Here is a 27,053-nt window from a genome sequence, read left to right as displayed (position 1 = left end):
GAGAGCAGGCCTGTGAAACAGAGGATCGAGGTTCGATTCCCAGTCAGGGCACATGCCTGGGTTGCAGGCCAGTTCCCATCAGGGGATGCATGAGAGGCAACCATACATTGATGTTTCTCTCCATCTCTCCTTCTCTTCTCCTCTAAAGATAAATAAATAAAATCTTTTAAAAAAAGAAAAAAAGAGAAAATAAATGCTTCCAGATTTTTTAAAGATTAGATAATTTGCATCTACTCTATCTTAGTATAAAGATACTAAGGGGTTTTTATGAGTTATTAAATTAAACATGGGCCCTGGCTGGTGTAGCTCAGTGGATTGAGCGCAGGCCTGCATACTACACAATCATGGTCTGATTCCCAGTCAGGGCACATGCCTGGGTTGCAGGCCAGTTCCCAGCGGGGGACTCATGAGAGCAACCATACATTGATATTTCTCTCCTTCCCTTCCCCTCTAAAAATAAATAAATAAATAAATCTTAAAAAAAATTAAACATGGACCTTTTAGTCATTCGGGTAAATTCATCTCCACATAGGTCTTGATATCTAGGCACATAAACTACTTACTTCTTAGTTTGCATTCTCCAAACAGTTATGTCTTGAATCTTGGTTTATCTTTTCTCTAATTCTCAACCCATCTAAACCCATCTTGCATGAAAGTACATCTGTGAGATAAATCTGGAAAAAAAAGACGAGGAGTATGACCTTGAGCCCTTTAGTTTGCAGATAGTTTCTAAAGATGCAAAGGTGTAAGTTTTCAAAATTTTTCTAAGTGATAAATCTATTGCCTAAGTGGTATTTTATTTGTTTCTCTAGACTTGTTAACTACATAAATTTACTCCTAAGGTAAACTTATAGCACTGTGTAGTTCCACATAATTAAAGTGAAGAATTGGAGGATGGGAGTTAAGATTCATTTAGTAAAATTTTAGGGGAATTTGAGTTAGTAATTTTGTACATTGTTTCCACAATATAAGAGGCAGCATATTAATTGGCAGTATCTGAAAGCCACATTAATAAGTTTCCTTTTAACTGGACCCTTCAAAAAGAAAAAACCAATGGGTACTTGTATTTGTTACTTCTTCCTACAATAAACAGAAATGTCTCTTTTGGGAGTGCTGCTTTTGCAGGTCTGTGCTGGTGAACAGAATCATGAGCAAGGGATGGGCATTTGGTCCCAGGCAGAATCAGTGACATCAGTCCACCATTCCCATCTGAATCCCAAGACATAAAAGAAATGTGCTGAGGGAGGGGAGGGCACTGGATGGATAGAGCCACAATCTGTTTTCAAGAGGGAAGAAATTTACTGCAGCATATAAATCTCTATGCAAGTAAAAGCAATACACTGTCTGAGGATGCTGGGGATTAAGGATATGGTCCATCTTGATATTTGGTCCAGAGGCCATCCTGAGGTTGCCAGGAATAACCTCCAACATGCCTCCTGAGCATGTCTTATGTCAAACTAGTAATAAGAAGTGCTCAAGAATGGGTGTGGTGGTTGGGAATGAGGAGAAGGGGAAAAAAGATTCTCTCTAAGGGAAAACAAAGTCTTCTTTACTACATTATATACTACTGGAAGTTTGGTCTGAACCTCGATTATAAAGGATACTTTATACCAAATAAATCATACTAACACCAGGGAAGCTAAGTAAGTTTTTATCTCCTATTAATAAGTAATGCCTAATGTGTGGTATTACAGAACTGGAAAGCCCTAAAATGATCATTTATTAGCTATGTCTAGTAAGGATGCATAGAAGAGAGACAGTGTTTCTCCTGATGCTAATTTATTATAACTACCTCTACTAATTAAACAAATATTTTCAAAGTGTTTTAGCAATAGTGCCAGTAGCCAGAGTAAACTGCTCTCACACATAACTTCTTCCTACATACATTACACCCACCTTCCCTCAGACATAAGTAGCATGTTCATTTTGATATTTGCATTTTCTTTCTGTCAATTATGCCTGGCTCTAAGAATGCTTACTCCACTACACCTGGTTACTAAAATAACATGGTACCAGTAGATAGTTAGATTTAACTGTCGCCATCACTAGACCTTCATTTTCTCCTGACTGCCACTTCTATGGTGGTTTATTAGCCACGGCAAATATAGGAACAGACGACAAGCTTGGCAATAACAATTTGTTCAAACTTAGCTTAGGCAAAGACTTAAAGGTCAAATCTACTGGGAATACATACGTATGTGTTTATGTATATAGTAGGGGAAAGGTATGCATGTGTAAGTGTGTGTGAATTAACACCATGTATATGCCCACTACATCTTCTCCACTATCTGATTTCTTTCTCCTTTTAACTGGACCTTTCAAGAATGTTAGTTGCCAGAATCTTCCATGTAAACTGTTTCCAACTGTACAACTTAAAAAAAAAAAGATGTTTGGCATCAGTAGGAAGATACTGGGCTCCAAAAAGAAAGCATAGCACTTAGCTCTCAGTAATCAAGTGTGTGTCCTATTAGTGACATGCCTCTGTGAAAAAATAGAAGCTGCCTGCAAGGACAGGTTTCATAGATTTGTCTTCTCATTCAGGATGGCATTATTCAGTATGGTTTTCAAGTGTCATTATTTAAACCTAAAAAGTTAATTAAAATTAAATGAAGTTTTAAATCCAGTTTTTAAGTCCCGCTGGCTATATTTCAAGGGCTCCATAGCCCCCGTGGCCACCTTACTGGGCAGCACAGAGGACGTTCTATCATCACAGTAGTTTCTCTTGGGAGACACTTGAGGTGGAGGATCAGGTAAAATATTTTTAAATTACGAATATGGTTGAGTAGATTGGATCAGATTTTTTTTCTACAAAGCTTAGAGCACTATTTCATAGTGCTCCCTGAAATTTAAGAGTTCAATTGAGACCTGTTTCCTCGGTGAGCAGAGAGATGAAAACATGGAGAAATTTACAACCAAAATTAGTAAGAGAAAATAATTTCCGAAATAACTATAGAAAGTCATAGATGATAGGTTTGCAATTGGGTTATCTTAAAACCAAAAACAAGTGTCTAATTGCCGTATGGTGGGAAGTAGAAGTCTTTGAAGAAGCAGTGACTTTGTTTCGTTGTTATCCCAAAGACTTTCATCTCATTTAGTATCCCGCCATCCAAATAAATATGAAAAGATTTTCAGTATTTTGTGTAAAACTGTTCTTTACTAGTGCGGGGTCAAAAATGAGGGTTAAGAGCTTAGCATGAGCAGATACCGTCATCACTGAGTGTTTAAAAGCAGTTGCAGTGTACATGGTGTTGTGCTAGCTTCTTTGAGAGCGTGCAGTTTAACGAGAGACCGCCTCTGTGCTCAAGTGAATCTCATTAACAGCATAATTCAAGTTTGAGAGGGGCAAACACTTAAAATACATGCCATTCTGATTAATGGCTAGTGGTAAGAAGAATGCTAATATTTGAAAATATAGTAGTAATACAGCCTTTGTTGAAATAAGCCTACGAGTACAACAAATATATGTGCCTTGTATTTACAAATAGTGACAAGGAATTATTTATATATTAGGAATGTTATAATTTTCAATAAACCTACTGAAGGTTTGTTTTTACTATGTACTATAATTTTCTACCAAATACATCACCATGTTTATTATAGGAAGGGGCATAAAGCTGGTACACTGCCTCATCGGTATTCCTGAAATAAAGGGAAAATTCATTTTAAAATAATATTATAGTCATTGTCAGTGGAGTCTGTGATTTAGAATGAAGGCCCATAATTGCACGAGATACTGGGACTCTCTGTTGTTTCTCTGAAAATATTTCGACATGCTCAGTGACCTGATAAGTTAATTTCTTGGAAAAGGCGAAATTATTCACCACTGAGTCTTCAGATGTTCACTAGGGCACACACAGGTCTTGACAGCATACTTATTGGACATCATTAGCTTTGATTTTGAGATCTGTGGTTAACAGCATAATTGTGAACTTGAAATTGTTAAATACAGGTTCCTGAATAGGCTCATTGATCCATCTGCCATCAACTACAGGTCATTCTGTGCCTCTATTGATTATAAACGACCTTGTCTGGGAAGACTGAGGTGGCTTGGCTCTACTTCACATGTTTTATCCTCCAGCAAGCGAGGTCAGGTTTAGTCTTTTCATGGTGGGACGCTCCATCACACAAGCACTTTGCAAGCCTCTATTTGTGTCACGTGTATCAGTATCCCATGTATCATTGGCCCAGAGCAGGCCATATGACCCTGAATCAAGAAGTAGGGTAAGAGGCCCTGGCTGGTGTAGCTCAGTGGATTGAGCGCGGGCCTGCAAACCAGATGTATCATGGTTCGATTCCCAGTCAGGGCACATGCCTGGGTTGCGGGCCGGTTCCTAGTGGGGGACCCACGAGAGGCAACCATACATTGATATTTCTCTCCCTCTCTCCTACCCTGCCCCTCTAAAGATAAATAAATAAAATCTTTAAAAAGAAGAAGTGGGATAAGAATGCCCACACAGATGATAGGGCACTGCAAATTTACATGGGGGAAGAACATGAGAATAGGTAAGAGAAATCAGGGTCATTAATCCTGATTAACCCACCACTATGTGTATTTCACCTAAATACGGTGTATAGAAATCAGAAACAAGGGTTGAGTGGAAAGAAATTTCAAAAGAGGCATTGCATTTCTATCTTGATGTTAGAAAAGTTTCTCATCATCAATTTTTCTCTCCATACAAAATTTAAACTAACGAATGAAAAACTATTCTATTAAAGTAAGTCAAAAAGTAGTTATACTCAAGCTGAAACAAAAAAATTTTAATTACTTTATTGTTGTTCAGTTATAGTTGTCTGCATTTTCTCCCCACCCTTCCCCCCTACCCCAGCCAAACCTACCTCCCTCCCTCGCTTCCACCTTCCCCCTTGGTTTTGTCCATGTGTCCTTTATACTAGTTCCTGAAAACCCTTCTCCCCACTGTCCTCTTCCCCCTCCCCTCTGGCTATTTTTAGATTGTTGTTAATTTCAATGAGAAACAAAAATCTTACTCTGGCCGTGGCTGGTGTGGTTCAGTGGATTGACTGCTGGCCTGTGAATCAAAGAGTCACCATTTTGATTCCCAGTCAGGGCACATGCCTGGGTTGTGGACCAGGTTTCTAGTTGAGGGCACACGAGAGGCAACCACACATTGACGTTTCTCTCCCTTTCTTTCTCCTTCCCTTCCCCTCTCTCTAAAAATAAAGAAAGAAAATCCTTTTTTAAAAAATCTCAATCTCTAGCGACAGATACAAATTTGGGGTTCAGCGCCAGAGCTGTGTAACAAAGAGCTGTTCTGCACCAATATGAATGCAAGAGAAGGTCAGCCAATGAGAAGCATGTCACATGACTTTCTTGGTGGGGGGGCATTCTTTCTGAACCCAAATGTACTGTGATTTGTTTTTCTTATACAAAAATATTTTTCTACTGGAGAAGTATACATAGTAAATTATCTATAAAGATATAATGCAAAGGTACAAAGTGCAGTTTTGCTAAAAGCTACTATAGAATTCTTTGAACAAACTACAAATATCACAGCAAATAGTAAGCAAATAAATTTGTCTTTGAAAGCAGTCTAATGAAGACAGTGTCTCCACAAACAAAGTTAAACATAATGATCTAAATGATTCAAGACCCTGTAGAAAAGACAGTTGAGATGGAAAGAGGAGTTTGGTCTGAATTAACCAGATCAATTGTCTTCATTCAGAAAAACTACTAATTACCACTTTGTTCTCCAACTTAGGCAGCATCAGAAAGCAAGAACATAGGCTTTTAAGAAGAAGGACTAACGAGGAAGAGAAAGAGTTTGGGGTGCTCTAACTCTCCTCATATCCACAATCCAACAGACAGGAAGGAAGGAATGGCATATCCAATACCTGGAAGTGTGTGCGGCTACCCAGAACTTAATCACATAGCCACATCCGGCAGGGACAAAGCCTGGGAAATATGGTCTCCATTTTGAACAGCTGATGCCTAGATGAAATTTGGTGGCTCTGTAACCAATGGAAGGAGAAAGTGAATATTGAAGGAACACTGGGGGTGAAATGGCAGCTCTTTCACAGAAGGGACCTCTTCTGTGGGCCTTTCACGCCGGGGAGTTCTTACGCTCTTCACCATTTGGTTATTCTCGGAAGTCATATTCATCAACCCCAATGACTAAACCAGGGAGTGAACCCGATTCCATGTTCCACTTCATTCTTTCTATGTTCTCTGAGCTCCCAATAGTAACAGGTGTTAGGGAGAATGTCATGAAAGGAAAAAAAAAAAAACAGAAACTCAGAGGGGAACCTCCAAGGTTGTCATCGTTCCCACTATGAGTTGAATGACATACTGCTTGATGATTCAGACACAGTGGCCCCTTGACTCAGGATTTGCACACCCTAAAATGGGAGTTGACAGATGGTGAGAAAAAATGTCCATAACCATAATAGTCCAGAAGATGAAGCTCTGTGAGTTAAGAAACAGTGCATTCAAATGAAAGAATCCTCATAGTACTCAATGACCACTTACAGAGCCTCTTCCTCCTTCTCCTCCAAATGGCTAAGGGTTTTGCCAAATGAGATGGGCAATAAAACTTCGGGGTGGCAGAATGAAGAGGAGGAGTTACTTGCTGCCCATTGAATATACAAAATTGCTATTTTCCAAAGATCATTTTCATTTGATCCCAAAGCCAAGGCAAATGGTGTGATTTACTTAAAACTGTGTTTATCACCCTGCCCAACATTTTTCTTACCCAGCACTCTACTTAGCAAATACTGAAATAATGAGGCCCTCTCCAACAATCTAGTAATCCTAATGGTTAGGAGGGGAAGCTAAAAAATGAGTTTTGATTGACATTTTAATAAGAAGTACTACTTGGCAGTTTTGGAGTTTTTTATGATTTTTCCCCACAAGTTAAAAAACAACAAGGAAATATGCTTTCTAACTTCATGGCCACAAGAAATACATAAACTCTCAGGAATTCTCTCCTAGCTTAGATTTCATTCTCACGAGGCACCTAAACCAGTTCAGATGCCTATGAGTATAAACTTTTGCCAAATGCAGAGTGCAAAATGACTGAGCTCCTGGGCTATGGTGCTAGGAGTTCATGCATTTGATGTCGAGGGGACAACCATCCATGACACCTTGCACTTGAGATGGTTAATGAGAATGATAACCTCAAGCGCTGTTTTCTGCTTTTCTCTCCGACCCAGCTGTGAAGTTCGGGAGGATGTCCAAGAAGCAAAGGGACAGCCTGTATGCGGAGGTGCAGAAGCACCAGCAGCGGCTGCAGGAGCAGCGGCAGCAGCAGAGCGGGGAGGCAGAGGCCCTGGCTAGGGTGTACAGCAGCAGCCTCAGCAACCTGAACAACGAGGCCGGCAGCACTTACGCCAACGGACATGTCATCGACCTGCCCAAGTCCGAGGGTTATTACAACGTGGATTCCGGCCAGCCTTCCCCTGATCAGTCAGGACTGGACATGACTGGAATCAAACAGATAAAGCAAGAACCCATCTATGACCTCACCTCCGTACCCAACTTGTTTACCTATAGCTCTTTCAACAATGGGCAGTTAGCACCAGGGATAACAATGACTGAAATCGGTAAGTGGAAGCCTCCTCCCCGGCTAAGTTTTGGAAATTGTGCTTTGAAGCTGCCTTCATCCTATTTCATATGGTCATTATCTTAGGTGTGTGTTGAATTACTTGCATTCATGCCTTCTAGTGAAAAAAACGACTGACTTTAAAATATGTTCTAATAAATGTCATTGTTCCCCAGCCCCATTAAAGTTTGTCTCAAGCAATGGAGAAAGAAATTATAGATAGAAAGATGCTATCTATAAAGAATAGATGCTATCTAATAAATTTGGGTTCATCACTGAAAGAAAAATGTTATTGGTATAAACAGAAAATTTCTAGCAAAGATTCAAAGTGGTGCTATTTAATGTGAAGTAACTAGGGGATATAGAAATAATATATAAGAATTGAATGAATGAGGCTCTAATTCTCCGTCTCAGATAACTGGGGACAAACTGTAAGCAAATGGTACCTCAGTTTCCTTCTTAGTAAAGTCAGAGAGGTAGACCAGAAGACCTCTAAGCCTTTTGTAAATCTGAGTTGGAGAATTCTACATGGGAATACAGTCTGCGTTAATGGGAAGGAAAGAGTGTAGTCTGGAATGTTGCAGAACATAAGAGCAATAGATAAACTCATAAGACTAGTCACAGGCATGACTGCATCAACAACCCAATCCTTCTTCTGCAGTGATGTCCTTTGATTCCTAAGGAGTGGTCTTCAAGATGCCCTGTCTTAGGATGCTGACCTGTTGCAAATGTGCTCTACCCTGTGAAACTCGGAAGCCTATTAAATGTTTACCTGTTGATTTCATTAACTTATTGCCATAAAAATATTGATGTAGAGTTGCATGTTAATGGTAGCCTAGAAGAGCTAAACGAACAATGACTGTGTCAGGCTCTGTTGTAGTATGCAGTGTACTGGAGAAAGTGATGCAGAGCTCAGGAACCTTGGAGGCTCCTCCCACCCCACCCTGTTTGATGACAGAGCAACGGTGTTTAAGAACCAGGCCACCTGAGTTCAAACCTGACTTTGTGGCTTACTATTTGAGCTGGAGGAAGTTTCTAAATCCCAGTTTACTCATATATTTTTTGATTGCTCACCTTTAAAAAGATAAAAGCATTGGTTCATGCAGCACATGGTTGTTGTAAGAATTAAATGAGTTCATACTTGAAAATCAAGAGCAATGTTTGGAACTCAGCCAGTGCCCAGCAGCTCTTGGCTGATACTGTTTGTATACCACGTGCTCAGGCACCTTCTCTGTCTGCTTTGTGAGTAGGAGCCTGAAGCCTACGAGAGTTTTAAATAAAGTTCATGTGAACACTTAGTGAAGTACATGCCATATGTATCTTGGCTACTTCCACCATCTGGTTGAGGAAGAAGCAGTGTTACACAGTTATAAAACCTGAAACGTTATTTCTCTCTTTTAGCAATTTAGGATGTGAGAGTGAGTAAAGAAGTTGTTGACAAAATATCTGAAACAGCATTGACATCTGAGAGACATAGGAACCTGAACATCAGCTATAGTACAAAAATACTTGTAATTATTGCTATCCTTAACCGTGCTTTTTAACTACATCACTGGCACTTCACGTACATTGAATTCTCAAGAGCATCTTATAAGTGAAACTATTATTCCCATTTTATTGATGAGGAACCAGAGGCTTAGAGACGTCCTGTGGCCTTCCCAAGGTCCTTTGATTGCTAACTGACAGAGCCAGGCTCCACCCCAGGCAGTCTGATTCCAGAGTCCTTTCAATTATCCATTATTCTGCTACCTGTTATGGGTTTCAAGTTCACAGACTACATTGTCAACCAATAGGGACAATCTGCATAAGTGAAGTCACTTAATCTTTCCCAGAGAACATGTTACAAAAAAGAAGAAAAGAAATCAGAATAATTTTTCACTTTTGTCCCACTTAATATCTAAGTGCAAGAGACTGCTATTGGTTTGGAACATGTGTTTAAAACCTAATTTAATAAAACTCACAATTCTTTGTCAATCTTCTGCTCCATACTCCCCAAAATAAGGTCTTATAAGAATTCAAAAATCAGTTTCTTTATAATTTAGAACCACTAAGAAGTATGGGAGAAAATACAGTCAAAGCCATCAGTCTGGCGACCTTAGGCAAGTCACTTTTTCTCTCTGGCCTTCAGTCTATTCATCTCTGAACAGATGACTTTGGATTCAATTATTTCAAAATTCATCCAGATTTCCTATGCAGTGATAAAATGAACTAACCTAAAATGGGTCAGCAACCCAAAATGAACTAACATATATAATTTTTAATTTTTTCAAGATACCATTAATTTTTAGAATATCTCCAGATATTTCCTAAACTTTGGAGACTTCTTCCATCAGACATCTAGGGATGCTGTGAGATTACCCTGCTAGCGCTCCCGTATTTAGCATTTTCTTAAAACTGAGTAGTGACTCAGTTCACATTTTGTTAAAACAGTAGTGCCATCTAGTGGACACAACTTCTTCTGTGGGTATCAAATGTAGGTACCTATGACAAGCCACAATAATGGGACATGCTATTCTTTCCTGCACCATCCAAAAACTTGCCACTCATCTCACTAGAACACTAAGTCCATCACAGAATCATTGGGGGAGAAGGCGTCAGCGGCACGGCATCGGTGGTTAAGAACTCTGGTTCCGGAGTCAGAGTTCAAAACCTGGGGGCCTTCTCCCTTAAGCAATTTACCTAACTTTTGAGTCTCAGTTGTGAACCTGGGACCATAATAGTCCCTACCTGAGTGTGTTGATTAAATGATTTGATATTTGCAAGTTCTTAACATAACATCTGTCATGCATAAGCCTCATTATTATTAATATAATTGGTATTACAATGTTATCAATTTCATTGTCACTTAATAACATTACTACTTCTTATGGGCCATATAATTATCCTTCATTGATCACCTATGTTATTTTGAGCAATGTCCTCTATTTAATTCTCACAACAATCTTATTATGCCTGTTATATAAGTATATATATCTATTTTACAGATTGAACAGTTGAGGCTCAGAAGTTCCAAAATTTGTAAAAAGCGAAGTAAGCCCAGGTTGGAATAGCCTCAGAACCTGTCCTTTCCACCATCATGCTGTCTTTTTTTTCTAATCAGCACAGGGAGCCCCATGAGCTCATTGGCATTCCCACCACCAAACATGTTTGGCATTTGTGGCCCACCTGATGCCCTCCTAGGTGCTACAGAGATGCTTACAGTGAGAGCCTGCTGCCCTTCTGACTTCATTAATGAGCATCTGTGCTAACCTAGCTGGTGGCCAGCTGCAATAGCGAGAACCCTGTGCAGACCAACTACGAAATCCGAGTTTAGCACCTTCTCCATGGGGTGAATCCAAGGCTACATCACACTAAGGAATTTTTACATCACTCTTGGCTACTAAAAGGCCTGATCTGCTCCCTCTGGTTTCTGAAAGAACAATGAACTGTGTACAGTCAGGTCATTATTCTGCTATTGGATCATCTTAAAAGGAGGGGGTTTTTTAATCAGTTTTTGGATTAGTTCATGGAATTATGATCTTACAGTTTGGAACCTTTTGATAAATACATGTTTAAGAACCATAAAACAGCTATGGAAGTAACAGCATGAAGACCCCCCAAAATCAGTTACGTGAATGTTATCAGAGTCAAGAATATTCCCCTAGAAAAACCAAACTTGTCTATTTAAAAGTGCACCAAAGAAACCACAGACTTTCTAGGTTACGAACCTGGTAATAATACTTTCTGTGTGGAGAAAAATATAGAAAGACTTTTCATGTATGCTAGCCAATTTGAGCCTCGCACCAGTGTCTTCGGGTGGGCAGTGAAGAAGTCATCCAATTGCACAATGAAGAAATGAAGATTTATTTTGAGGAAATGGAGGTTGAGAAACAGGGAAATGATTCTCCTAGACCACAGAGTTAGTTAAGTGAGTTAGTTAAGTGAGGACACCACCTAGATTCCAACGTGGTGTCCTTCTACTGTCTTAGACTGTCAAGCATTCTTTCAGAAGCATATTTTTGAGATATGATAGACACTCAAGGCAAGCAGACCACGGTTCCTGACTTCACAATGTAGGACCCAGACATAAAAATAAATCATTGCAACTCCGTGTTATAATAATATAAGTCCTGAGCATGAGGGTATCACAAACTCTCCCAGAGGTGAGGAAGATGGGGACTCTTGCTTACTCTGAGCCACATCTCTTGTGAGGAATCATTTTTCCCCATAGTTTTGGAAATAAAAACAAACAGAAAAATAGGAAGCATATCAAGAATTATATCTTTGGGTTTCTCAAGATCCCATAAGAGAAAAGACATGAAATAAGAGAAGGGCAAAAGTAAGCTTCAAATTAGGCAGCAGCAGTGACAGGGTTAAGCTGGAATTTTCCTTCGAGATGGCATGGTGGATGTGTTCTGTCTCTGGCAATAAAACTTTACCATCGTCGGTGGCAGGGAGAGGAGTCTGGTTAAAGGATACCTGGCAAACAAGCAGGGAAGGAAAGAGGGAGCTCATGTTTTGGCTCCCCCGCGATGGCCCTCAGATGGGTTGGGAGATTCTGCAGGACTAATACTCTCCATAAAAGCTCATTTATGCTCAGAGATGAATGACAACGCATCTGAGAGGTATCAGGCAAGACAATTCCAACTGCCAAACAACATGCTTTTTAAAACAGAAAGAAAAAAATCCATTCAATTAGCTGCGATGCTAAGGAGATAAATTGCCTTTTACACACATCACCTGAGTTTGCTGTGCTAGTCTAATTTTCTCTCCAGGTAAAGACAATGAAATATAAATTAACTGATCTCTCCTATCTTAAAAATAGATTTACTTTCACACTCCTTTTGTGCTCTATTTATGGATTCCGGAATTTTTAGCATCAAAAATAGAAATTAAAAATTCACCTGTCACAGGAGCTGAGTATTAAATAGAGGGGATTACAAAAGGGGATTAGCCTAGAAGTGATCTATTTCCCATAGTGTACTCCTTTATTTTATCGAGTCTATATAGAAACACAAAGATATGACTAATCCTGTTTTATTTGGGGGAATTCTACGGAAGTTGGTGGTATTTTAATTGTTACTTATTAAGAACCCCAGTAGGTGCTGTGGTCTTAAGGTAGCACCTTGAATGACATGCTTCTACACATAAGTATTTTATACCTGCTTTAATCTGTCTATGCACATTTATATGTGTATTAGATATGTATATTATAGATATGTATATTTATACACATTTATGTTATATGTGTAGTTAATATCTGTAAATGTTAACAATCTATAGATATATATCTATACATAGTTAAGTCTTCATTCAGAGATGGCATAGAGAATAGGACTTAATTCTAGCTATGTACTTTCTATGTCCTTTGTGCCTGTACCAAACATAAGTAGGCATTCAATTCAGGAGCAACTGCCTAGTTAGTCACTAAAATGAACCTGTGAGAAAAGTCATTAAAGCAGTGTGGGGAGGGGAAGATCCAGCATCTTTAGTTCTTCCTTTCTTGCTTTGAGGGACAACATCCTGTGAACCGCCACTGTCACCTACCACCTGCTCCCACCCTCAGCCCCGACACAGGCCCTCTGCAGGCAGTTAGGAAAGTACGTTGAAATGGAGAGTCCTGACGGCATACACAGCCAAACGAACTTGTTCCAAGTCAGTTCAGCTTTCTGAGGCCCAGTCTCTTCAACTAGAAAATAAGGTGGTTGAACTAAATGACTTTGAAGGATTATTGTTCTGTCACCTCCTGATAGGAACTTTGACCATATGAACAAATATTCCCTCTGTTACAGCCACTTTCCAAGAAGAAGGATGAAGTAGTGGAGAGGAGTGGGTTTGCAGGCAACCAGCCAATCTTGAAGGAGGCTGAAACACTTGCCTATGGTAGTAGCCAGTCATGCCTCCCTCCCGAGGAGAAGGACCACATTCGAGACTCCTTGGCATAGAATGACCCAGTCAATTATACAGTTAATAACCACACTCAAATTGGATTTGTGCACCAGCGTCCTCTTTCCAAACACCAACTTGATAACAAACAAATAAATAAAGACAAGACATCCAGTTAAAATGAGAATCAAGGACAATCAGAGGCAGTTCAAGGAGGTGGTGGCTGATCCAACAATTCCTCAAGTTCATGTACAATCAATGTAAAGAATGAGCTACTGTTCAGATATAGCTTCAGGAGACAGCCTTAGATGCAGACCTACACAAGTCACCTTAGTCCCTGGAAAGGGATTTACTTGACTCCTCCAAAATTTTAGCACTATCTTGTTCTTTGCCACCTATAGAATATCTCTCAAGAGGCTGCTTTTCCAGAATCCTGCTTTCTATCTTAAAAAAGGAATTCCCCAAGTATAGGGACTAGGCTAATCAGCTTGAGTACAAGTCCGTGGCCATGAATTATTCTAGAGCATCCTGACACAAAGAACACTATGGTTCTTTGCTGGGGTCATTCAAATCCATATCTTTCTAGACATCCTTTAATAACCTCATGAAGACAGTCCAAAAATCTCCTAGTAATATGTTGTAATAATGCCCCTGTCATGCTCAGGCAGTGACTGCCCACAGCTAGAGTAAATAGCATAATGTAGACAAAAGCACCTTGTGGCCAGCGAGGCTCTAAACAAATATAAAGATGCAATGCACGCACATATATGTTCGACTCAAGTACTTACACACAAATGTTTATAGTACTTGTATACATATTGGTCACTAATATGTTTATACCTCTGTTCACACAGCTTTCCTAATGTGCTGGCATTGTCTAGATTAAGTAAATCCTCTAAATCACCTTTGTGTTTTGAGTTGAAATTGTGCAAAATTGATGTCCCTCAGTGGACTTCCTATAGAGATACTAGCTTGAGATTAATTTTTTTACTCAGGATTCAGAACTTCATAAGAAGGTTCTAAAATCCAACTATCCCCCCCCCTCTAAAAAAAAAACTATTGAGAAGCTATTGGAAAAGCAATTCCATTTTATACACTCAATTTTAAAAGCCATAGTAGATATGAAATATCCTGCAGTAAGGAAGAAGAAGGAAGATTTCATGAGGTTCTGCCTGTGACTTACCAAGGGAGGGAATGTTTATACCTATAAAGTAGCTTCTGAAACAGCCCCTACTGTTGAACAGCACTTAAGTCAGTGCAAGCTTTGACACTGGCTCTTTGGAAAAAGCTCTGAATCGCTTTTCCCCTGATTGGGTGGATGGTCTGCCTTAGCCTCAATGTCAAGCACCTATTTGGGGAAGTGCTGTCTAGGGTTAATATACCACATGGGTCCTGAAACACAGAAATGTCGACTGACAGTCAGGTTGCTGGAAGTCAACACTTTGGTGTTATTAGCACAGTATACAACCAATTTATCAGGCTCACTCTACCAACCAGTACAGGATTTATATGCTGTTCACAAAATTAGGGAAACCTATGGGAAATGTTCCTAACTAAAAAGACTTTTGGTCTTTTAATAAAAGACTTTTATGTTAGGTTATAAAGTTTCCCTTGATAATATACCCTCAATGCTGAGAAGGAAGAATTTACTATTTAAATTTAAACCATATTTATCAGATCTATTACAGAACTGCTATTTGGTTTTGTAATAGGTTTATTATTCTAGGATAATTTTGTGCTAAACTATTTAGAAAACACTTATTGTAAATGATTAGTCAATTAAATGTATTATTTAAGTAATCAAGTTATTTTTAATATTTTAGATCAAATGTTAGAAAATGTGAAATTGTCTCCAAGTATTTTATCTGAATCAGTTCTTCCTAAAGGTCAGGGATACATTGACAAATTTTCCAGAGTGGGTAGGGTAGGGGGGGAATTGCTTGTGTTTAAATTAACACTCAATCCATATGTCAACAAAATCCAAATAGTAACAGTCAATCCCAATGATGGCCCTGAGCATTTTTCATAATTAGCTCTTCATCATCTGTGACCCACCAACTGTGCTTCGGGTAGTGTGTAGAGGTGCATTTTTAAAAAGAGAATAGGGAAAGATTTTAAAGGGCTCTGGGTTGTATCATTTTTGTTTCTATCAAGACTCTCTGAGTGCTTTTAGGACTGTGAGCTATGCTCTCAACCTCTGTAACTGGAAGACTTATCCCCAATAAGCGAAAATAGAGAGAAATTTCTGGGTAGACCCTCAGACTCAAGTTGCCACGCTTCACGCAGCCCCTTAGAAAATGGTGCTGCTGCCAAATCCTGCTGTAGATAGAAAATTAAACCCAAAGAAACTGAGACTTTAAGATGTTAAGTGACTTCCCATAGGGCACAAAATAAAAGTCTGAAAAGGGGCATGTGTCCTCCTCCATCTCACAACTCACCATTTCTAGGACACTAAATGAGTTGATCTTTGCTGATTGTTCTGTGAAGGAGGTCTTTTACTATGAAAGTTAATTTTGAAATTTAATGTTTTCATAATAGATTCTTTCTCAATTTTCTTAGTAAGTTTGAAGAAAGAGAACTGTAATTTCCCAAAAATTAGACATGCACTATTTGAATAAAACAAAACATTTGTGATCCAAAACAGCTTTCCATTATTAAATGATTAAGAAGACACCATCTTAGTTCATTCGTTTTGCATCCTGCAATGTTTGTTCCTCTGCATATGCTCTGCTCAAACACAAATGCTAGGTAGAGTCTTTCAGGTTTTCTTTTTGCTTTACTTTCTGCTTTCTCACCTTCTACTAAAAGGCTCTTACCTAAGCTTTCTAAAATTTGAGAAAATGTGAACCTTTTTATTAACTCGTTCATCAGTCTTTGCCCAGATATTTTAATACTTTATTAATCTGAATCTGTATTGTTTTTCTCTATTTATATTTTATTGAACTGTGTTTATCACATGTTCATTATTTTATGTAGTTAATAACATAATCTTATATTTTATTGAAGAACTCTAAGAACATTTTGGGTCAGGTCTATATGAAGCAAAAAATAGTTATTTTACTCTCTGATACAATAATTAGGAGTGGGTGAGAGGGACTGGAAGAGATTATTAGCTAAAGTACATATGTGCATATATGCAAAGCCCATGGACACGGACAAGAATGTGGTGAAGGGTGTGGGCACGTGGTGGTGGTGTTCGGGGAGGGCTTCATGGAGGGGAGAATGGGAGGGGAAATAGGGGATATCTGTAATAGTATCAAAAATGAAACCTAAAATAAAATAAAATAATTGTGAGGAAAAAAAAGAATTTGTATGAAAAGGAGACCTGAGCTACCCCAAATCATTGGTGTGAGAGTAATGAATCATTGGACCATGAAACTAAGCCAACAAATGAGTTATTTCTACCCCAAAAATGAGAAATAAAATGAGGTTATTTCTACCCCAACTCTTTCTTAAAAGAATTTGAGTAACTTAAATGCTAAAAGTCTACTTTCCTATTGAGGCTGAGGGTTACTAAGAGGTGACTATTTTAAGCTTAAGTGTTAATGATGTTTTTATGTTGACAGCACAATTCTATTTTTGCTAAAAAAAAAAGAAGAAAATAATAATGATCTCTAAATAGAGATTAGAAAAATCAGAAAGGTCTTGAAATTGACATTGTCCTCTCTGACATTGTCATCTATGCCTCCCTAACCAGTAGACTTGTTCTATTTAATGATAGAAAACTTATAAAACTATTAGTCTATTGTCAAAAAGACAAAATGTACACTTGGTTAAATGTTTCCCCTTTCAACCAATTGTTCTAATATATTACAGTTACTGCCTCAGAGCGTGGATTCTAAGGAATCTTGATATTCTGAAAACCTAATGCAGGCACTTAAAACTTGCCTTGAGCAAGTCCGTAGAGAGATCCTGGCATTAATTCAAAATGAGTCCCCTAAGAATTCCACTTTCACACTAGTAGTATAAACTAAACAGAGAATTGAGTGGTCCTCTAGATCCTTAAGGCAAGTGATAAATTAAAAATTCATTAATCATTTTGATAGAGGCTGAGATACAGTATTTTAGGAATACTTCCAAGTTTAAAAAAATCCCAGGTGGATAAAAATGAATAGGGGGTATATATAGTTCACCAAGAAGAAACCATCATTTCTCATGAGAAAGAGAAAAAAGAAGAGAGGGAGGAGAAAGGATTAGGAAGTTTGATGCAACCCCCTCTAGTGCTATATATAGCTTAAGTCTCAGCTTTCTCACCTTGGTACCATCAGTGCTCTTGGTAATAACACTGAAAGCAGCAATTTTTAAAGATACACCCAACTTCCCTCGCTCTCGGAATGTGGGATTCTAATGAAATCACCTGGGCAATCCATGGCTGCCTGAGACACGGTAGCCTTTGGAGAGCACCATTTGCTGAAATGTCTAGTGAGAGCTAAAATAAGCCCCTTTGGTGGAAAAAACTCGCTGAGTGGTTGAAATCAGAGCTGCAGAAGGTCACTTGCTATTTTAGTAGCTGCAAGCTGGTCCTCATTTTATAGCATTACAGTTATAAACAAGAAGTTGTCACCTTGCTTGTCAGTTTACTTATACCTCACTGAAATAAGCAGATGTCGCTTCTTTTTCTATATGGAATTACATAATTTGGATGACTTATTTCCAAACTTTGCTTTGGTATGTGGATCAATACATAAGAAAAGTTATTATTCAGATATTTCTTTAAGCACTACTTTATAATATTATTTTTATGTTGTCTGATATGATTGATCTCTAAAACTCCATTTACCAGTATGAACTTTATCATATACATCTCAACCATCTATAAATGCCTTAAGGGGGATTTCATTCCTATTTATTTGATTTATTCAATAGATCACAATGAAGATTAATGAGGATGGGGGAGGAGTGTGGAAGTTCTTTACAGTTTTGGAGAATAGACTAACTGCCAGAATTATTTAGATACAGTCCATTTGGAAACGGAGGTAGGAAGTCAGTTTCAGCCTCAGGGCCCTGTAACTTTTGCACCCCTATTAACAATTACCATCAATTTTATTCCAGTTTTCCCTTCAAAAATTTACTTTCTTTTTTCTTATTGCCACATTTTAACTGGATTTAAGATTACACTTCTAGAGAAGTGTGACAATTTTAACAATATGTAAATTGTTTTAAATCAAAAATGATAAAGCATCATGGGTATGTGAAGTATACCATAGGGAATATAACCAATCATATTATAATAACTATGTATGGTGTCAGGTGGGTACTGGACATACCAGGGAGAACACTTTGTAAAGTGTACAATTGTCTAACCACTCTACTGTATGCCTGAAACTAATACAAGTAATACTGAAAAAAATTATAAAGCATGTTTGCCTAGATCAATTATTTTTAAATCTCTTTATTTTTACTGAGTTATTAATTGACGTAAGCTGTACATAGTTAATGTATGCAACTTAATAAGATTGGTGATAAATATATACCATGAAACCATCAGCACTATCCATGCCATAAACATACATCTGTATTAATTATTTTAAGGATTTCTGGAGTGATTCTTTTACTTGAATCCCACATCTCCTTTCTATCTCATAAAGAAAGTTACTTAATGTTTCCTGAAGTTGCAAATTCTATTTAGTGGTTATAAGCCTTAGGGTCCAGGAAGCCTTCCTTCAAGAAAAGTATCAGGGTCCAAGTCTAAAACCAACACAGCAGTTTTATTTTTTAAAGCTGTATACATCCACATATGATGAAATAGGAGAGAGAGAGCATGAGAACAAGCTATTGTTCATGAAGCTGACAAATAGAAAATAAAGATCATTAACTTAATATCAACTTATAATTGCATACCCAATTTCCTTTGCCAGCATCAATATTTACATTTTTTTTCTCATCATAATTGAAAGAAGTGACTGGACTGAGCATATGAAAGTGTTTTCCTCATTCTCTGACACCATTTTATTAACTCGAGCACCCACATACTCTTGGTGAGTTGGACAAAGCTCTGTCCCAGTGAACATGTATAGAATCTTAACTGCTGAGAACCTGTTAATTGCATTTACGTTCCACTTAAATCTCTAGCCTCTCATCCCTGGTTTTAGGAAGAGCAGAGTGTAGGGCCTGTCTGTGAGCATCACCTCTGCAGGTGGTAGAGTTTTCCATTAGTCAGTCATGTGGGCCCATTATCCCATCAAAGTGCATGCTGACTCATTCAACATGTGCCTACTGCAGCCTGAGTTAAAGAATCTGGCAAAAACTGAGCTCTGAGAGCAGCTGCAATCCAAGTCAGGAAACGGATGAAGGGAATGTGATTGCCCAGAAAGATTCCATATCCTCTGCTCTTTTACCTCAGTCTCTTTGTCTGGATTTTCTCATGTGGTTCGGTCCCTGGAGATGATAGCGTGTACTATTACCTTTTCTATTTTTCCAGGCAAGGACTCTTGAAAGTTCCTTTGGCTCCCAGCAGCAACTTTGCATACTGTATTCATTGTCTCCTCCTTTGTCCCTTTTTAAATCTTGCTCCCCTTTTCACAACTGCAGACTCTCAGTTCAAGCAAACCATCTTCTCGGTTGTGCATCTTTCTAACCAACAGTATGAGCCTTCAGGCCCTGCTCCTATGGGACCGAATCGAGCTTTACCTTGTGGTTTATTGACCTGAGCTTTGAGAGGGTCAAGTCGGATTTTTGCAGAACTCAGGTTTTTGCACGTGGCTCTGCACTGCCGACTCGCTGAAGGCAGTGGACGGGGACTGACTGCTTTTGCAGCTGTGTCTGAGCTTTCGTGGGCATTTACAAGTCTATGTCAAAAAGAGATTTGCCTTTTATTTATCACCACAAGAGTATGGGAAGTAGTTATGCGGGTTTAATGTTTGATTTCGAAGCCACTGTGAGTGCTTAGAGTTTAAAATCATTAAATGAAGCCCCCGTCTAACTTTCTAAAATCCTTTGGGAAATAAAGCAGAAAAAGGAAGGGAGAGAGGGAGGAAGGAAGGAAGGGCATTTTCAACACTGCATTTAATAACTCAGCATTGTCTGAACACCTACTGCTATACTGAATGTTTTCTCTCTCTCCCCCTCTCTCCCCCATCCCCCACCCCCTTTTCTTTGCAGTTCCTGTGTATCCTCCTTTACAACTGTCCTGAGTACAGCCCTTCCACTTTAGATCTGTCGTTCTTACCTAATCCAGAACTTTCTCAGATCTTTCCTGAACTTTCACAACAGTTCAGTGAATCTCACATACTCTCTAATGCCACCTGATCTTTACCATGACCAGGACTACCTTTCTAAAACAAAAACCCAAGTGATGGGTGGTGTGGCACAGTGCTTGAGCATTGGCCTGTGAATCAAAGGGTCACTGGTTCGATTCCCAGTCTAGGGCACATGCCTGGGTTGCAGGCCAGGTCCCCAGTAGGGGGTGTGCAAGAGGCAACCACACATTGATGTTTCTCTCCCTCTTTTTCTCTCTCCCTCCCTCTCTCTAAAAAATAAAATAAAATCTTGAAAAAAAACTGACGCGCATAAAAAAAAAAAAACTACATCACTCTGCTGCTTCACAGCTTCCACAAATTCCCAGTTGCCCACGAGATAAAACCCAGATCCCTTTCTCAGTTCTCCAGTCTCTTGTCACAGTTTCCATCCTTGGTGTTCAATCTCCTTACCCCTTCCATGCATGCTGTGTCCCAAACACTATAGACTTCTTGCTGGAAAAGACAGACTCAATTTCAAAACACCATTTGCTATATCTGTAAAAATGAGTCTAGAGTTGTGTACTCTGAACCTCATTTTTTTCCTCAGCAAAGGGAAATTGGTTCTAAAAGGTAACGGGTGTAAAGATGTAAAATACAATGTTAGAAATTATCAAGCTTATAGCTAGTGTTTCTATCTGTGCCTTTGAAATCATTCCCTCTACCTCAGGTTCATCTTCCTCTTTCCATGTAACAAACTCCTGCTCAGACCCAGGTCAAGGGGCATCTTCTCCATGTTATTTTCCAGATTGACTTTGACACTTTCTTCTGTGGGATCCCACAATAACTCAGCACATTTATTACGTCATGATATGATATGATATTATTGTAGTAAGATCCTGAAACAATTTTTTAAAAATCTGTACCTTAACCTGGTTTGTAAGAGTTTCCCAAAATTCATTTGCTGAATGAACATGAAGGCACTATGCTGGACTCTGCCGTCTACTTCTTGAAGAGCTCAGAGTCTTGAAGGGCACAGGACAAACAGAATCCACACAAACAACCACAGTGTGAGTCAGACTAAGGGTTTAATTGGAGGTAGAATCAAAGTGTAATGGGAGCTGGCCCTTCTACCTAGGGACACAGAAGCAAGGAAGCCTTCACCAGGAATGGACATCTGGGCTGAGTCCTAAAGCACGCATGTGGAGTTTACTTCCAATTTTGCTTAGCCTGCCCACCTATTTATTATGCCCACTCCTCCTCACCCCCCGAAACCCTAAGCTTTGGTGGCAGAAGGCTAGAGAATTCTAAAATACTGTCCAACAGTTGCCAGAATGTGTCATAGAGAAATAGATAAAGAGTTTTTCATAATGCAATTTTGAGCAGCAATTGTAGTTTTGCCTATACACCCTGAAGCCTGTAAATTACTGACAAATTTTTAAATTTGTCAGTATAGCTTTGAAAATGAAAACAAACTATGCCAAGAAGATAAAGATTTGAAAACTACAGAACTATAAGAATCTATGTTGTCATTATATACCTACTGAGGAAGAGATGTGTGTTTTTTAGATTCCCAGTAATTAGACTGCCCAAGTGAAATTGAAAAATGATGAACCATGGCATACCAATCTATTTTAATATGATGTATAGTGCAGTTATTTCCTTTTTTATAAGATAGGAGGATATTGAATAAAATTTTGAATATAGAATTTTTAAAGAAAGTATTTTGTAAGATAATAAACAATGAAACTCTAGAAATGCTCAATGCTGCATCCAATAGAACATAACTATAATCATAAGTTAGCATCCGTAGCACTTTCTGATGCATCTACCACTTTATAGTTCTAATTGAGAAACCAGTAAATATTGAAATATCATCCTTCAGTGTAACAGTGATTCCAAAATTAAATTTCTCTGCTTTGTTTCCCTAAGACAACCTATATAGAATGTCCTAGTAATGGTAATTTATTTATTCAGTGTTTATAATGTGCCAGGAAATGGGTTATGTGAGATTTTTTAATTGGGGAAGTTCATTAGAAGTTTAATAATCTTACATTTTTTATTCTCTCCATCTCACTAAAACTGATTTTGCACCATATATACCAGAAGCTTAGCAAGGTAAAAAGAAGTTCCCTAAGTACTGCTTTGAGTCATTTATCTTAGACAAATGAAAAATGGTTATTTAGGGGAAAAAACTATCATAAAAGAGATTACATTTGAATTGATACAACCTGAAACACAAGAAAAATTCCATTTCTGTATAAGCCCGGACCAGTTATCAGACCACAAGTCAACCATCGCTGACTGCTCTCACCCCACTTGCAGAATCTCTGTGCACTTTGGTTCCTGAGACACTGCCCTGTTCATGTGTTCCAGTAGCAGGTGGGAGTATGGGGGGCACCTCCCACTAGCTCTGTCCAACTTCAGGGTGTCATAGCAGGTTTTTAAGGAGAGCTCTTTTGTCTGGTTCTATTGCTTGAATTTCGTAGCTTTGATTCCAAAATCATCAGTATGTAAGATACAATACCAAATAAAATTCATTGGTAATAAATGGCCCCAAAAGGCTGATTATGTTTGTTACTCCTTTTTTATGAATATAATCATCTTCCCTTTTTTAACTCTTTTAAAGAAAAATGTCATTATATTAAAAAAACTGGAAAGGAGAATAAAATGCCCCCTTGACCCAGCTTCAATAATTATTAACTCATGAATCCTATTACGTCATCTCTAACCCCTCTCCTGTTATTAATTATATAAGATATCTACATGGCTCCAAAGCCAAATCTACAAAAATAATGCCATCAGAGAAGTCTAGCTTCTATCACTGCTCCTCTGCTCTATTCCCCTTCCTCTACAGAACACTATTTTCTAGATTTCTACTTAATTCTCCCTTTGTAAAAATATTATCAAATACATTTATATTTAAATTCTCCCTCCCAGAGATAAACAATTTTCAAGTGGTTTAAACTATTTAGACTTTAAATATTGAGATTGTTAGTAAAATTTTAGTCTAAAAGCAAGAGACATGGTAATTTGTATTTATTTTTAAAGTAACTAATTATTTGAACACTTTACAACTTGTAAGTCCCAGGTGTGTGATCAGTCAGAGAAGGAAAAGGCAGTCAATTTTAGAAGACTGAAAATTGAAAAAAAGGCCATAAAGAATTTGTCTAATGCGATTGGAGTACCTCCAAAAGGCATTCCCAGAGTAAACACATTAAGAGCAGGCTTCTTTGAGCAGAGTGGGATTTCATTCACAAACCCTCAAACTGATGGATATTCTTTCTCATAGATCGAATTGCACAGAACATCATTAAGTCCCACTTGGAGACATGTCAATACACCATGGAGGAGCTCCACCAGCTGGCGTGGCAGACCCACACCTATGAAGAAATTAAAGCGTATCAAAGCAAGGTACTCTAAAAAACTACAGGAAAGTGTTTCTGTGGCTTCTCTATTTCTGGTTTTCTCAGTCTCAAGTATTGACATTTGGAGCTGGACAATTCTTTGCTATAGGGACGGTCCTAGGATTTTAGGAACTTTAGCAGCATCCTTGGTCTCTACTCACTAGACACCAGTAACACCCCCTCACACATAATTATGACAATCAACATGTCCTTGGGATTAAGACCCTAAGTTATAAGATCTATCAATAAATGAAATTGTTTAGACTATGTATCTGTGTCTAGATATATGATTACAACACATATTGGAACAATTAAATCTTATCTCTTTTATATAAATAGACAAAAGCATAGTTATGGTCAATGAAAACCAGAATTAACTCAGTTGGATTTATGTTTCCCATTCCCAAGTAAATAACCCAAAGATCAAAATACATTTCTGGGATTCTATGTTACTTAAGAGAGCAATTTGATTTGATATCTTCTTTCTTGAAATTCATTTTATACCTAAAAACAACCTCTTTAAGTTCTGAGGAAAGAGCACAAAATAAAAATATTACAAGTTTAGTGACCATCAGGTACACATGAAAATAACCTTGTAAAAGCTTGCAAATGAAATTGGTATTCCACAGTGCAGGAGTTTGTTTATTCAAAATGGACTAAGAACTTGAGCTTATTTAGATGAGATGATGGAGGAAAAGGAGGGAAAAAGAGTAAAGAAATTATAAATAACTCTTTTTACATACTTTCCATTACTCCAGCCACAGTTACTTTGATAAGTTTGTGTATCAGGTACAAACAGTTCAAAACAGTATCTTAGAAAATACCCCCCACCTCTTTTAAAAGAATCAGGTGAATTCCCACCTTGGTCCTTAAGTGACAGGTGAGCGCCAGTAGGGCAACCCCAAGTATTTCAATAACTCTCCAATCCACGCACACTCTGTCTTTTCTCTCTTGAAGTCCAGGGAAGCACTGTGGCAGCAGTGTGCCATCCAGATCACTCACGCCATCCAATACGTGGTTGAGTTTGCAAAGCGGATAACAGGCTTCATGGAACTCTGTCAAAATGATCAGATTCTACTTCTGAAATCAGGTAAGCAAGGAGAAGATTCATGGAGCGGGTCTATTTTAGACCAGGATATGGTCAACCCTAATCTCAGTGTTGGTTCTAGAAAATCCTCCTTCCAACATGTAGCTCATTTTTACCACCCACACTGTCAGCCAACTCCCAAAGGAAACGCTCAGCAATAAAAATGCCCTGATACTCATTCAGTTCCCCTTTGAAGTCAAACGCAATTTTGCTTATTGAAAGTGGAGCTATTATTTGCAAAGGTTGAGATACCCAGCTTGACAGGCAGTGCAAGTAATTAGCATGTCGAGATGGCTGAATTGCTGAGCTGGCTCTAAAATGTACTACTTGCCTTCTGTTGGGGAGAGTAAAAAAATCCACGCTAGCTGTGCTTTGCCTCTGTGGTCATTTCCAATCATTTTAATGAGGATAGCCTGCAGCCAGAACACACCAGAAGGAATCACCGTACTCTCACCTTTCCCTCCTCCTTCTCTCACACATACTCTGACACTCACACGATTAGGAAGTGGCTCGAGAAATTGCACATGATTGACTTTGCAGATGCTTTTACCCAAACAGAAAGGGAAAATTATTTGTCTCTCTTGGCCCCATTTGAAAATAGAAGATAAGAACTACCATGGTGTGTTTGTTAACCTTCATGGCTCTGGACCATAATAATAATAATAATAATAATAATAATAATATATTCATATCTATAATATCACACATAGGCACATTATGTTTACCTACAACATTTCATTTAATCTTGTGTGTATTGTTTCTATTTTATAGAAGAGGAAGTAAAGATTCAGAGAAGTAAAAGGTTGTGTTCAGTATCACAAAGCCAATATGTAGCAAAACTGGCATTTAAATTTGGGCCACATAGAATTCTAAGTTATTCTAATTTACTGCTGCTTCTTTACCAAATGATATAGGTGGATGCAAGTCTTGACTTAAATATTAATGTATCAGCTACTTATTGCTAGGTAAAAACATCCCTCCAAATTAATTCAAACAACAATAATTATTTCTTTTGTTCCCAAAGTTACAATCTGAGCCAAGCTCAGCAGGCATGGCTTGTCCTGCTCACTGAGGCAACTTGACTGGGGCAGGGGTGGTGAGAGGCAGGCGAGAAGACTCCGCCTTAAAATTGCCTCACTCCCATGGCTGGCAATTTAGGATGATTGACAGCCCAGAATTAAGCCATGGTCCTGGGCTGGGTGCATTCGTCCTTATTCTACTAAGACTCTCCACAGGTTGTTTGGACTCTCTCACAGCACAGGTACTAGGTTTCAAAAGCTAGCATTCCGAGAGCACAAGGCATTTTTATGTCTTAGCTTCAGAAGACACACGGTGTTATTATTACTGGAGGTAGTCATGAAGGTCCACCCTAGGTTCAAGGGTAGGAGACATGGACTCTACTTCTTGATGGGGGAGGGGTAAGGTTCTAGAAAAGCATGTGGAATGGAAAATATTTTTATGACTCTCTTTAAAAAATAAAATCTGACTTCCAGTCAAGACGGCAGCACATGTAAACACAGCTCACCTCCTGGCACAACCACATCAAAATTGCAACTAAACTATAGAACAACCGTCACTCAGAACCATCAGAAATCAAATTGAATGGAAGTCTGATGACTAGGGAATTAAACAAACCACATCCATCCTTTACACTGTCAGAGGAGTGAAGACAGCTGGTCCTACATCCAGGTGTGGTGGACAAAAATTTGAGAAGGGTATCTCAGGAGCAAGAAGTCCCAGCCCCACACCAGGCCCCATAGCCCAGTGTTCAAGTGTCAAGATGAGAAATCCCCACAACTTCTGGCTGCAAAGACCAGCAGGGAGTGAGTTGATGGAAGAAGTCCCAAAGAGGAACTGCTGGAGTCTCAAGCTGTTCCTCTTAAAGAACCTACACACACGGACCTACTCAGACTCACTCCCTCTGAGCTTCAGCACCAGGGTTGTAGCTTGGAAGGCACCAGTG

General features: G+C 38.7%; 1 protein-coding gene across 2 annotated transcripts in view; it reads left to right on the top strand.

Annotated features, from left to right (window-relative positions):
- The window catches only part of RORB (RAR related orphan receptor B), a 194,376-nt gene that overhangs the window by 140,825 nt on the left and 26,498 nt on the right, over window positions 1-27,053 (top strand). For both annotated transcript variants that reach the window (XM_037030320.1, XM_037030319.1), the window contains exons 4-6: window positions 7,168-7,557; window positions 23,889-24,010; window positions 24,961-25,093. In XM_037030320.1, coding sequence (XP_036886215.1) covers window positions 7,168-7,557; window positions 23,889-24,010; window positions 24,961-25,093 — 645 coding nt within the window. The remainder of the gene's footprint in view (window positions 1-7,167; window positions 7,558-23,888; window positions 24,011-24,960; window positions 25,094-27,053) is intronic.

Source organism: Sturnira hondurensis, unplaced genomic scaffold (genome assembly GCF_014824575.4).
Source record: "Sturnira hondurensis isolate 20B ecotype Veracruz unplaced genomic scaffold, ASM1482457v3 Scaffold0020642, whole genome shotgun sequence".
NCBI lineage: Eukaryota > Metazoa > Chordata > Mammalia > Chiroptera > Phyllostomidae > Sturnira > Sturnira hondurensis.
Note: the sequence above shows the minus strand (reverse complement) of the source record. Positions and strands in the feature narration are given on the sequence as shown.